Source organism: Adiantum capillus-veneris, chromosome 9 (genome assembly GCF_014529385.1).
Source record: "Adiantum capillus-veneris isolate H3 chromosome 9, ASM1452938v2, whole genome shotgun sequence".
NCBI lineage: Eukaryota > Viridiplantae > Streptophyta > Polypodiopsida > Polypodiales > Pteridaceae > Adiantum > Adiantum capillus-veneris.
In genome coordinates this window covers 120,291,656-120,305,685 of record NC_140939.1, presented here as the reverse complement: position 1 = coordinate 120,305,685, position 14,030 = coordinate 120,291,656, and the positions used below count along the sequence as shown (strand labels likewise).

At 40.3% G+C, this 14,030-nt stretch overlaps 2 protein-coding genes across 2 annotated transcripts; one reads left to right on the top strand and one right to left on the bottom strand.

Moving 5' to 3' along the window:
- Positions 1-2,168: 2,168 nt before the first annotated feature.
- On the bottom strand, positions 2,169-2,959 carry LOC147451086 (uncharacterized). The gene has a single exon (XM_086520042.1). The coding sequence runs from the start codon at positions 2,957-2,959 to the stop codon at positions 2,660-2,662; it is 300 nt and encodes a 99-aa protein (XP_086376168.1). The 3' UTR covers positions 2,169-2,659.
- Positions 2,960-3,211: 252 nt separating this feature from the next.
- LOC147451085 (uncharacterized) lies at positions 3,212-5,284 on the top strand. The gene has a single exon (XM_086520041.1). The coding sequence runs from the start codon at positions 3,212-3,214 to the stop codon at positions 4,433-4,435; it is 1,224 nt and encodes a 407-aa protein (XP_086376167.1). The 3' UTR covers positions 4,436-5,284.
- The last annotated feature ends 8,746 nt before the right edge of the window (positions 5,285-14,030 follow it).

The window sequence follows — 14,030 nt, the reverse complement described above, 5'->3', positions numbered from 1 at the left end:
CTGCACTAGACTTGGAGTGATGAGCACTCTCTTTACCCCTGTTTTTGTTCTGTACAACAAGAGCATGATCCATACCATCCACCTGTAAAGACTTGTTCTTACGTGATTGATCCTCCTGCAATAGCAAAGCCACTAACTCTTCAAAATGAAGAGGGTCAGGATTAGCTCGCAAAGACAGAGTCAAAGAAGTCTGAAAAGTCAAATAAGATGGTGGTAGTGAATTGAGTGTTTTGGAAACCAAGTCCTTCTCTGGAATCACTTCATCAATGCTAAGTAATTGCTCTTTAAGATCCCTGATTTTTGTAAGATGCTCGACAATATCGTCACCTTCGTCCATCTGTATTTTGTCAAGTTGTTTCTTCAAAAACTCTATTCTGGCAGCGTTTCTTCCTCCAAACATAGCTTGCAGAGTGTTCCAAGCATCCTCAGAAGTTCTGCAAGATCTGATATGTGGTGTGATTGTCCTCTTTATGGTTAAGGCAATCACAGCCATAGCCTGTGCATCTTTAGTATCCCATCTCTTTTGCTCTGGAGTGACTTGTGAGGGTCCTGCACCAACAGCTGCACCACGACCAGGCGTGGCAGGTGCAATGCTACCTGGACGAACTTCATCTCCAGATACATAATCCCACAATCCTTTACCAACCAAAACATTTTTGGCCATAAAAGACCAAAGAGAATAGTTGGTACCATCCAATTTGTCTTCGGATGTAAACGCACCAAAAATCTCTTTCTCCGTAGATTGAGCCATACTGTAGATGCACACAAGAGAGCAAAAGAACCTCCAAGAGATTCACAAATCTCCTCTCCAATCCAAGCAAAACTCTACACAAAATCTCAGCACAAAGCTAAGACAAGCTGCTTCCCAAAAGAACTGTTTACCTGAAGAAAATCTGTCAAAAAGCACACCCTCTTGATCTAAACGCCTCGGAAAAGTAACTTCTGCTACGCTGCTCAGAACGAAATTCTGAGGGCTCGAACGGCTTCGAAAGGGGGGTAAAACCCCAGGTCGCCTGATCAGAATACTCCCGGAACGTCGAGGATGCTCCCACGAACAAATTTTCCGAAAACTGCCTGAAAACTGCGATTGCGCGCGCGGACGCGAAAACGCAAGTAGAGGCTCTGGAAATCACCTTGCTCTGATACCAATTGTTGAAGATGATGAAACAGGAAACAGAAGGAAGACAGCAACTCAGAGTAGGAATAAGATGGAGAAGGAGAAGACACAGAGCTTGTGTACGAGATCTCTGTAGTCTGTCTCTCTGTATTGGAATAATAATTGTGTATATACAAACTCAGAGCTACAAAGCTTATATGAAACCCTAAGAGATAAGGTGTCCTTTCACACCAGATGTCCAGGGGGAAAAACCCAGTGGGAGAAAAGTGCCCCTGGTGAAGCGCGTATACACACTAACACTACTACATGTCTACAATGAAAGCCTCCTTCAATCTAGTAACAACCCCTCTTGTGATATAACCAGTACTATAATGAAAGCCCCTCTCCAATGAGATGTCAATCCCTCTTGTGCGCTATATTGTCAATCAACTTTGGCCATAGTGGTCTCCTTATGTATTTTTGTGCTCTTTTTACTAATACAAGTCTCGTCTTCACAAAAATAAGTGAGGCACTACAATATTTTCTTTGCAGAATATATGTTCTTATTTCTTGAGCACAAACCCCCAATAAAAAGGTTGTGATGAGCTGAGCTACTACTTTAACCACATTTGAGGAGCTTGCACAGTGACTATGTGCCAATTAGTAGGCACTCCCCTTTAGTAAGTTCCCCCTCCCACCGAAAACAACACACACACACACACACACACACACACACACACACACAAAAGTCGAAGTTGCTTGGGTAATTGGCTTACAAAAGCTAATGTGTGGCCTTCTTATTCGTTGGTGCGTGAGTTAGGGTTACCTCATTACAAGTGTAGGTGCATATGTGTTCCTTTGAGTTGCCTTATGCATTGAGAAGTGTGAAACTTTGATGGCACACCTTTGAGAGCTACTAACATTGCTGTTCAATGCTCATATGTGCACTTCTTCTCGCTTTGATTTGTACACCGTACCCTATACAATCTCGCCGTTTCTACATTGGTTCTTTGACCCTTTGTGTGAACACGCTCGTATGTGGAGGCAGGCCCCGTGGGCGTTTGAAGCTGTATCATAGAATCTTTAATGATTGTTTGCAAAGGGGGGAGAACGCATGACTTCAGTGGGCAGCCTAGCCTAGGGCCGAGGCCCCCTCCCCAGTGTGGACCGGTTTAGAAAAGGCAAGGCCACCTAGTGACGTGACACACTCGACCGTTTGAGGTGGGGGCACTGGGGAGGGAGGGGGGGTGCCGTTGCACACTTCTCTCTCTCTCTCTCTCTCCCTCTCTGTGCAATGTGCATGGCGGTGGTGGTGTCACTAAATTTGGCGGAGCACCTGAATAAAAGAGAGAAAAAGGACTGGGCATATGTGCGAGTGAGCGGGTGGGCAGCGGCCGGCCGGCCATTAGTGGCCATGCATGTGCCGCTGTTGTTGCGCCCCTGTCTCTCTAGAGCCATACATTAATCCTTTCACTCACATTAGAGCTGTCGCTCTTCATGTTTGTCTTGCAGCAGCCGGTGCTCTCTCTCCTCTCCGCCGCCTTCCTCCTTTCGCTTTCCATATCAAGAGCGCAGGCCCCTCCATTCCTCTCGCGCCATCTCCTCATCTCCCACTCCCCACCACACCCACACACGCTCATTCATCTCCACAACTGCACCTTTTTTCCAGCTCGTTGTGCTGTGTGTGTCTAAAATGTGGTCGCTTTGAATCTTGCAGGAATCTCTTTGCATGGATATGAGGATGAGGTAGAGGTAGAGGGAGAAGGAGAGGGTCCCAGGGGAGCACGCACTTTCCGAATTCTGAGCCAGGCCTAAAGCACGCAGGAAAGTGGAGTTCTCGGACAGCACGTAGCATATCGCCATCAACAGCTGCTACACTAGCCAGGCAAAGCTAATTGAAAGAGCATATAAAGAGAGAGAGGCACATTCATTGGCAAGGCATTGCAGGATCATCTTGTGGAGCACACAGATAAGTCCTAACCGGATCAGTGATGTGATTATATCTTGGCAGGTAGACAAACCCAATCATTTGCCCACGCTTCCCTGCTCTCAATCCTTCATATATGCAGCTCTGCTGGTGATAGTTAAGCTGTGGCCGAGCCTTCAAGATCCCTGATGATCAATATGAGGCCTTCATCTCTGATCATTGCTACTCTGCTTTTAATGAGCTACACAATGATTATGTGGGTATCTGGGGTGAATGCGCAGCTCAATGCTAATGATGCAGCGGTGTTGAAGGCGGTGCGAAGCTGGCTGCGGGATGTGCAGCTTGGCGCAACGGAATCTTTCTTTGCATCTTGGGACTTTAGTGGGGATCCTTGCAGCTTTGATGGCGTGCTGTGCGACATCGTCAATGGGGAAGAGCGTGTCGCCGCACTCAATTTGGGGCTTGCAAGTGGTAGCTCGCTGGGGCTGAGAGGGCAGCTCCATCCTGCCTTAGGATCCTTGACAGAGTTGGTCCAACTGAGTCTGGCACCGGGAAAGGTCTCGGGCCCCATCCCTGCCACATTATCTCAGCTCACCAATCTGCAAAACCTGGGGCTTAGCCATAACTTACTCACAGGTGTTATCCCTGTTGGGCTTTCGGCGCTTACGGAGCTCACAACACTTGATCTCAGCTTCAACCGCATTTCAGGTAATGTGCCTGCAGACTTGGCCGCATTGCCCAATCTTTTCATGCTCAATCTTGCCCACAACCGCCTTACAGGAAACCTCCCATCCTTCACATCTGCCACTGCTTTGGAACACCTTGACATGAAGAGAAATACCCTTGTCGGGCCGCTGCCAGGCTTGCCCGCAACCCTCACTTACCTTAGCCTTGCCAACAACCAGCTGAAAGGGTCGCTCGGCTCACTCAGCTCACTGGAGAGTCTCACGTTTGTGGATTTAAGCCGCAATTTGCTGTCGGGCGGCATCCCACCAGCCCTATTTGCGGCACCGCTTTCGTCGCTTCTCTTGGAGCGCAACCTCCTCACAGGCACCGTCACCCCGTCGGAGCTGGTGACCATAACGACAGTAGATCTAAGCTTCAACCAGCTAAGGGGTGCGATATCTCCATTTTTCGCCTTTGTGCAGAATCTGTATCTCAACAACAACCATTTTACAGGAGCAGTGCCGGCCGAGTTCATTGATCAGCTGCTCTCCTCTTCAATACAGACTCTGTTTCTTCAGCACAATTTCCTGACAAATTTTCCGTTGCATCCGACAGATGCGCTGCCACTCACTGCGTCACTCTGCATTCAGTACAATTGTATGTTACCGCCAGTTGAGTCCCCTTGCCCACTGAATGCAGGCAGAGAGCGCACAAGGCCCGCGTCACAATGTCAGGCGCATCCTTAGGTTTCTTTGGTTGGGAGCTCATTAGCTAGATAGTAGTATCCTCTAGATACTCAGCAGATACATTAGCATTTATTATAACTAATCAACCGCTTCTCTTTTTCAAAACCCCCCACACACACACGCAGCACACTCACATCACATGGCTTTCCGACAGATCACATACTAGTTGTTTATAGCTCTGCACATAATAAATAATAAAGAGCGAGCTCCATGTACAATAGAATTTTACTTACCTACAATATTGTGGTCCAAAGAAGGCCTGGCAAGCCTCCTACATGCACCAGTGTATGGGCCAACTAACTTTTAGCATCAGATTTTTCATAGCAAGCTTGTGTTCTGGTGAAAAGGGAAGGGGGGGGGGGGGGGGGTTTACAGACCCCTCACACGTGACACACTTTCAACATCATCTATGCATGTGCTGTGCTGTCCCTTGCCTCATCTCCATCCTTCAATTCACTTTGCATGCACATGAATTGAGAGCCACAGGAACGTCATGGCCACATTTGTAGTAGAGTCTTCTTCTACCCAGGTCCCACACCCACATGATCTTACCTCCTTTTGTAAAGAGAGTCACGCTGCCCCTGTGGATTTGTACCTTTTCTCAATAAGGAGCCAGAGTTGTCACCACCGCTCCACACACACACACTTCCCAACTACAATCTTCCCTTACTTTCTTCCTTACTGATTTTGCAAATTTGCAGTATGAGAGGTGGTTGGTGGGTGGGGCCCTGCAGGTACTCTGGAGTGCCCACTCGCCAGTAGCTGGCTAGTGCTTTGCTTTTGTTGCATGTGCCATACTTGTGATTCTCGAGGACATGAGATGGAAAAATATATTTGGTACTTTGCTTCTTCGTGCGCTATTTACCGTCTCAGCGTTACAAACGATTGCGTCAAGCTCGGGTTGCTCAATTTTCCTCTTATATTAGCTTTAGTGAAAGAGTCGTATGTTATGCTCTTTTGGAAGGAACCTCTCTCATCTGTAAAAGTTTAGCCTGGTCCTTGGTGCTTGAGAACAATTCCATTTCTCTCCCCCATTATGCATTAATTAACATAACCACTTGCTCTTTATCATAATCTCATGATGCTGTACCTCAAGTGTTATAAAAAAATCCGGGCACAATGTATTTTAACCGGCTAAAATTGTAAAATCTCGGTTAGATTTTGAGCTTGCTTTGAAGAAAACTGGCAAATTTACACAAGTATTAGTGTAAATACCGGCAAAAGCTTCAAATTTTGACCTAAAAACCGGTAGAATTTCAAGTTTGCCCTTATTTTCTTTGGTTAGAAAAAATGTATTTCACTAGCCATGGTCCCCCCCCCCCTTGATTTAGGCAAGCAAGTAACTTCCATTGTTGGCGAATCTCGAGTATATTAGCATGTTATAATAAACATGCCCTTGAGAAGGAGAAGAGAGAAAGAAACTTTATTTTTGTGCCTTTGTTTAGTTAGTGAATAAGGTACCTTGACTTCCTAACACCTTGTTTTAGAATGTCTACGTGACAAATGTCTACATGACTTCATGTAAAATTATCGCTTTCCTTGACTCTTATTGTCTAGACCTAGTTGTTCACACGTCCAAAATGAAAATCGTATGCCTCATAGTCAATCTTGTAGAACTAAAATAGTTAATTTTTGTGCATGAATATTTGAATTTTTAGTCAAAATAGCTATGTCTATGGTAGCATAAGAGTGCTTTACATTTTACCATCATAGAAACAACGTGATTAGTCGGAGCGGCTTGCAAAAGGTTGGGTCCAGATGCATCTTCTTCAAAGAGAAACACATATTCATGCAACTAACGGAGAGGAGGGAAGCCACTCTTTTTGTGCCCCAATTTGTGAGCGTCACTTCCTTGGTAATGGATTAGGCTATAGTTGAGGCCTGTTAGCACAACAATCAAGATGCAAAACTTTATGTATAGTATCCTTCGATGAAATAGCCTATGGGTGTATATAAACTTTATATTAATGCTTTATTTTAGGATACCATTTATCGGTTGGTGATGGTGCAATTGTGTAATTCTACAGCTCTTCTCCATCCCTTGTGAACACAATGGTTGACACACATGAAAAGCTTGCATCTACTGCCAGCCTAAGGTGATGGGATAGTGATTGTGGTCCCCAAGTTAATGCTTCTTCTTAAACACTTAGTAACATGATAGTGAGAGCGTGAGCGGTGTCCTCTTAATCTTAAACAGACCATCAAAAGTAGGAAAATACATTAAATTGCCATGTGGCCCTGTCCAAAAATCTTAATTCACTAGTCCACAACTACTCACAAAAAGTTTAATCCTATGGTCCACTATTGCATCCAATAGTCCTAGCGGTCTATCAATGCCTCATGTAGGCCATAAATTTGACACCATGAAACATTCAATATAGCTCCAAAACTGAAAAGATGCATGAATCTCTTATCTTTTGATCTTCTACTTGGAGCTTTCTTTGTGCAAGAGATGCATTTGGATAGTCGACGAGCTCATTGTTGTGGCATTGTTGATGTGGCTATGTATAGATTGTTCATGTGACATTCGTACAAAGAGCTAGCCTCGTCACAACTTCTCACATCTTGCTACTTTCTAGCCACCTTGCCAAAATTGTGGCATCTTTTTTGCTAACATGGATACCTTAGTGTTTGTTGCAGTTGCCTTTTATCACTCAAGAGTTATATTAAATTGTGGCCATGTCCATCTCTAAGGTAGTTGTGTACTTCTTTAAGTGTTGCCAAGTTTTAATATTTCAAGCTCTATGATTGCAAGTCTTTAAAAAATCTCAAGGAATTGTTTTTTTAATCAATCCAGCTCCACAAATGTTTCGGGCTTGCTCTATGGTTGATGATTAGAATTAGTGTCTTGCAAAGTAAGAAATATATAAGGAGATATAATTGTATAAGTTTGATCAAACAGATAGATCATATAAAGTATGACGTCAAAGGATAAATAAGGAGAATTGCTATCATGGATGTGTCAAGACAACCTTCTTCTATGCAATTTTTTTTTCATTCCCTTTTGCTTAAATTTCTTTTGACTTTTTCTTTTGATCTTCTAGTTTATTTGATATGTCCTTCTAATCAATCCTATACACTTCTCTCCTTTTTCTCCTTTTCTTTTTTTTTTTCTTTTGCAAGACGTTAATTTCATTTATCTACCAAAGTGCATGTAGAAGTTCTAAGCATAAGTAGTTGGACACTAGATGGAAAGGGGACAAGAGCAGGGAAACAATGGGTAGCTTTTTGGGAGATTTCTTTTGGAGCACTTGGCAGGTTTTTTTTCTGTAGACATGAAGTTAAGAGTTTGGCTATGGTGACTTTCTCTACGTAGAGTCTATGCTGAGTCTTTTCCAATAATTTGTGCAAAGCTTCAATGTTTTCTCCTTCTCCAACTATTCTTGTACAACCTGAAGCAGAGCTTCTTGTGACCTACACTCATAACTTCTGATGTAGAAGTGATAATTTTTCCTTAGAGAAGGAAAACCATTTTCTCATATCAGCACTGCACTGATGAACACTGATATAGACTTTATTAAGCAATGGAATGATTTTGTCTGTGAATCATTTTGAAATTGTCATCTTTGTTGCTATAAATTCCACTCAAAGTACCATTGCTCGTCAAAGTATACTTCTTGGAGGTCATTACAGATTGCACTCGAAGTACCATTGCTTGTCAAAGTACACTTCTTGAAGGTCATTTCACAGGCATTATGCTTATTCATATGAAGATGTTTTGGCAATCTTGGATGTCATGAAGAAACGGTGGCAACAAAATTTGCTCCAGAACATCCGACCACTTAAAACTTGTGGTTATTGTTATAAGAGAGGTCATAATGGTTGTGATGTTGAGCATTGTCCATATCTGGTTCTTTAAACTTTAGCAACTATTTAGATGCAAGTACCACATCAAATGGATGATGACATGCAGATTCAAGTGGAATTTCTCGAATCATCGGAAATCTCATGCAATTGTTTTTCAAATTTTGATTCTTGGCAGCAACATTAGACTGACTTGAAGCACCATCCTCATGAGTTGATGCTGGTAGACTTAAGTGTTCCTCAGTTGAATGCTAGAATTGCAACATGATCTTGTGACTAGTTTTGCTTTGTAGATGCACACATGGCTTGCGAGGAATTGGATCATCCCCAAGTTTTGTTACAAACTATTGAAACTAATAGCGACCTAGTCTTAGAAGTTCAAATGTCGTTGGCAATGCAGTCGTGACATGAGTATGAAGACATGGAAAAAGTCACAACACTTGAAGCATATATTTCCTACTGCATGATCAAGGATGCAGTGCTTCCACTACAAGTGATAGTAGTTCCCAAGGAGATGGAGGCACTCATTAAAGAGAAAGTGATGGTGATCCATGAGAAGGGGGATATACTTGTCATAAGTGAGGTAGTGAGAATGCAAGAACAATGTAGGATGGTGAGTTTGTGTTCTTGGGACCAAAGTGTGCCAAATGAGAGTCATTGCTCATCTGCATGTCAAACTTTGACTTTTAGTATGGGTGCTAGAGTTTGTAATAATGGTATTACAATGTTTATGATTCAACCTATGAAGATACTTCTTGAAAAAGTCTTATGTTGCATGGTGGAACATTCAAGATTCATCAAAGGTGTTGTAAGCATGATGGAAAAGTAGGACACACAAAAATCAGATGGTGACTTGATGGCAATAAATGGTTAAGTTCATCAGTTGGTGTAGAATCAAATATCTAGTATCCAAAGAACGGTCTTAAGAAACAGACAGTACTTGGAGCAAATCCTAACATTTTGCATGCAAATTGCTACAAAGAGGGATCTTAATTTTGAATCAAGCAAAAGGAAATCTAAAGATGGGCCTGATTATGGGAAGCCAATTTGTAGCAACATTGCTTATGAACCGTGTGAAGCAATGGTAGAGAAACCTGAAGAAACTAGTACCCAGGCAACATGGGTACTAATTTGAAGATGCACCTGATTATGAGAAGCCAATTTGTTGTACAGTGCTTATGAACCGTGTAAAGCAATGATAGAGGAACTTGAAGAAATTAGTACCTAGGAAACATGAAGATATGAGGTCCAAGCCTAGTATAAGGGGACCAAGATCAACCATTGAAATTTGACTTTTTTAATGTGTGCTCAACAACAAGCACGGTGAATCTATTGTATGGAACCCATGTATTTTATTTTATTGGCCTTACCTTTGGAGGAATTGTGTTAGGAGTTTCACATTTCCAATTTCCTAGTCTACCATATCACAGGGAAACCATAAGGTAGACTATGGTCATATTATTAGAAAGACAGAAGGCCAACTTTTAGCAAGTCGATTTAGGGATCTAATGGGACACGTTTCTGAAGAATCATTGTGCCAAATTTTAGATAGCCAGAATGACAAGGAAAATATCTTGAATTTTTCAATCCAAATTTGGAGAAGTGTTTCAAAAATTTGGAATTTTCAATCCAAATCGGGAATTTTTAGCACCGTCAAATGACTAGACTTTTTTGAATTTTGGAGCATTAGATGGTCGCACATTGGAATTATAAATGTCCAACATCACTTGAAGCCTTGAGTTTGGATGTCACCAGAGGGCAATAGTTCAAAGGTTGAGAGTCAAAAGTTCAGGAAACCACCAAATTAGACAGTTTATGAGGACATAAGCTATTTCAAAACTTAAAGGGCGGAATGAATGTAGAAGTTCTAAGCATATGTGGTTGGACACTAGATGTGAAAGGGGGAAAGAGATATAAAAGGGAGCTACGAGGGAAATAACGGGTGGCTTTTTGGGATATTTCTTTTGGAGCACTTGGCATGTAATTTTTTGTATATGTGAAGACTAAGAATTTGGCTATGGAGACTTTCTGTATAAAGAAGCTATGTTGAGTCTTTTCTAATAATGTGTGCAAAACTTCAATGTTTCTTCCTTCTCCATCTATTCTTGTACAACCTGTTCTAGCTTCTACAGTGCAAGCCCAAGACATTTGATGTATTGGATTGATTAGAAATCAATCTCTTGTGATAGTATGAAAATACTTACAATTAAAGAACATGACAATAGTAAACTTGAAAGCACTTCAACTAGAGACACTAGCACTCCAACCTAGAGACTAACTACCCAACTACTATTACATCACAAAGTGATTCAATGACAACACTTGGATAGATCTTGAGTTGCTAAAAGGAAATTGCAAAAAACACTTAAGTTTCTATATCAACATAAAAATCTCTCATACTGGAAAAGTCACTAAAATGCAACAAAATGAGAGAAGCAGTGGCCAGACTATCTATACTTACGGATTCCACATGACCAATCTATACCAAAGGATAAGAGACCAAAATACCCTTTGTTTATGTAGCTATACTAATTTTTTTTGTTGTAATGCATGTTTGGCCTATACGTAGGGTCTTAAAAGACTGCTAAAACTACTCCGATCAAGAATTGCCTAACTACTTCCTAGCTTCACTAGACATTTCAAGGTATGTCAAGTGGTCTTATCTATTTGCAATCATTTACACTATTGATTACAACAAATCACACCAATTTGATGCATCTTGATAGCAAGTGTGTGAACATATTTAGCTTCCACCCAGTGCATAGATGGTTCAATTTATCTCAGTTTCCATGTTGACAAGTTTTCAATATGGAGATAGATTATGAATTCATACCTTTTTATAATTTTATGTTGCTTTCATCCAAGGGATGTACATTGAATTTTAATTTAACGGTTGCAACATGAGAGTCATGTGTGAGTTATAGTGAAGGAGGTGATGTGTTAGACATGTGATTCTTCATACTAGCATGTTTTGGATGCACAAGTTATTCCAAAACCATTGAATGACATGCATGGGATAAAATTTTATGAGAAATCCAAGAAGGTAAAACATGTAGGATTTTGTTGTTACATAGTTCCACTATCAAGGACATGTAATTAATGCAAAATCATTGAGTAGTCTAGTTGGATCCCTCTCATAGTAGTTAGCTTTTGATGTATAAAGTTTTCTACTGAAGACTTATGTCTTCTTTTCTTGTGTTAAAATATGACCAAGGGCCATCCACTCCATCCTTTTCCAACAATTATGGATTCGATTTATTGTAATAGGTCTTTTAGCTATACAGAAGTTTCTTGATTCTTTCTTACCATATGCGTTACAATATGATGGTGTTCACATTTATAGTGAGTGCTACATACATAGAATAGCCTTTGAGTGAGGAGACTCTTATTTGTCAGGTTGAAGTTTTTAGTCTTTATGTCATACAATGGTATTTGGTATGTAATGCTCCATACCTTTTAGACAATATGTTTGTAAGTACTTCTCATCAAGAGTACTTCTTCTTTTTCCTCAAAGAACATAGTGCCAAGGCTTCCTTTATGTTTCAATTTCTATTTGTTCAAGGTATTAAGTAAATAGTTTCTTTATCTGCTTTTGTAGGCATGGCCTTCAAAAAATATGTACATGTTCTACTAGGACACACAATGCATTCTATTATTTTAGCATTGAACATCAAGATTTTCAATTGTTCACATGACGTGGCAGTTGGCTCTACTGCAAACACAATTTCTAATATGGGATTTTCTCCATATAGATGAGACTCTTATGAAAAGTCCATGCAAAGCAACTTCAACAGTATGGGCTTCAGAAAACTATTATACAACGTTCTTTTTCTACCAGCCTCAATGTGAGCATGGAAATTTTTCTGATACAAAGCATAATGTTTTAATAGCCTTATGAGAAAACCAATTTGGCCAGGAGTTTCATGAATAATTGTCTCCTTGAATATGCTCTACATGAAAAAATGTGTTTTCATAAAGTGTCATTACCATTACAACAAGAGTGTATTAGTAAAACGGGTTTAAGATAGGACACTGTCATGCAAAAGCAATGTGCTATGACTACACTACATTTCTTAGGCTAATTTGGGAGTATTTTCTTAAGCCTACTAATTTCCTTCTTTGGCTGATTTGGAAGTATTTCCTTACTATACCTACTAATTTCTATGTGGTAGCCTATAACAAGGCCACCAAATGCAACATCTAGACAAGGGTCTTTTATTTTTGGGAATATATTTATGGGTAGTTCGAGGAGTTTCCCCTTTTGCAAATGTTATTCAAGGGAGCACTCACGTCTCTTTCTTTTCATGGGAAGGAAAGAGACCAAATGTAATCATGAAGAAAGTCGTTGTACTCGCATGCAAGGACAAAGTACACAAAGTACACGTCTCTTTCTTTTCATGGGAAGGAGAGAGACCAAATGTAATCATGAAGAAAGTCGTTGTAGTCGCATGCAAGGACAAAGTACACAAGGTGCATAGAGCAAGGGCACATGATGCATTTATGATTTGTACATAGCTATGTAGTAACATTTATGTTTCTTGGTGATCTTATCAAGAAAAGAAATTCTATCAAATGTCACATATTGTCGCTTAATGCAATTACTTTTTGTCTTGATATTGCCAAGAGAAGTTAAGCTAGAAACTATCATGTAGATTAGCATGAGTTAATATGATGTCAAAGCTATGAGTTATCATGTGGATTAGCTATGAGTATTATTATCTCAAGTTGAAAAGTTTCATAAGGATCCTCTGTTGTGTGTTAAGGGTTCAGCTATGGTCGAGGATGAGTAATATGCCTTACACTAATGTGAATGGGAAGAAAAGTATGAAATTCTCTTCTAGTTATTTCAAAGCTATAGATGAGCTTGAATTGTGAGACAAGGAGTGTAGGTACACTTATGTCACAATTAAATGATAAATTGGTAAATTCTCTCTAGAGAATTTATCCTTCATGTAAGTGATGAGGTCATACATAGCTACAAGATAGTAGACACATGAAGGATTACAAATTAGTATGTAGGGTACTTGCTCTGCTATTTTACTTCCATGTATAAGCTCTTTCAAAATGTTGGAACTAAGATTGACCTTGAGGCATAGTTTTTTTTTTAACAAACCTACTTAGAAGATCACAGTAAACAAGGATAGAGATCTTCTCTATGGCACATGTTGTCAGTCACAAGGGTTGAAAACATGTTCTAAGAGCTCATCAAATTTGTTTATACATAGTGTGCACAAGTTTTGTCATCGAGTGTGTTAAGATACTCCACACATCGTTCTCCTTTTTGGTAGGGAAACTAACACAAATGTCTACTTTATTAACATGAATAGATAAGACATATTCTGCTTATGGAGAATATGAATTCTCATGGACTAAGATACCTCTACTTTATTAACACAAATAGATAACACATATTCTGCTTGTAGAGAATATGAATTCTCATGGACTAAAATACCTCCACACATGGTTCTCCTTTTTGGTAGGGAAACTAATGCATATGTCTACTTTCTTAACATGAATAGATAAGACATATTGCACTTGTGGAGAATATGTTCGAACTCTCATGGACTAAGATAATGATGCCCACATTTAATAAGTCCCTAGAAAAGTCCCCAGGGTGATAGTCACTTTCTTTTTGAGAGAACATTTTCCAACAAAGAGTATCTATGTGGCCAAACTTGTCATATATCAAAAATAGTTTGTTAATCTAACAAGTTATGATCATATTTGTTTATGAAATAAATTTCAAAAGTAAGACAATCTCTCAATTGGTTGAGTTAGAAACAACTTAGGT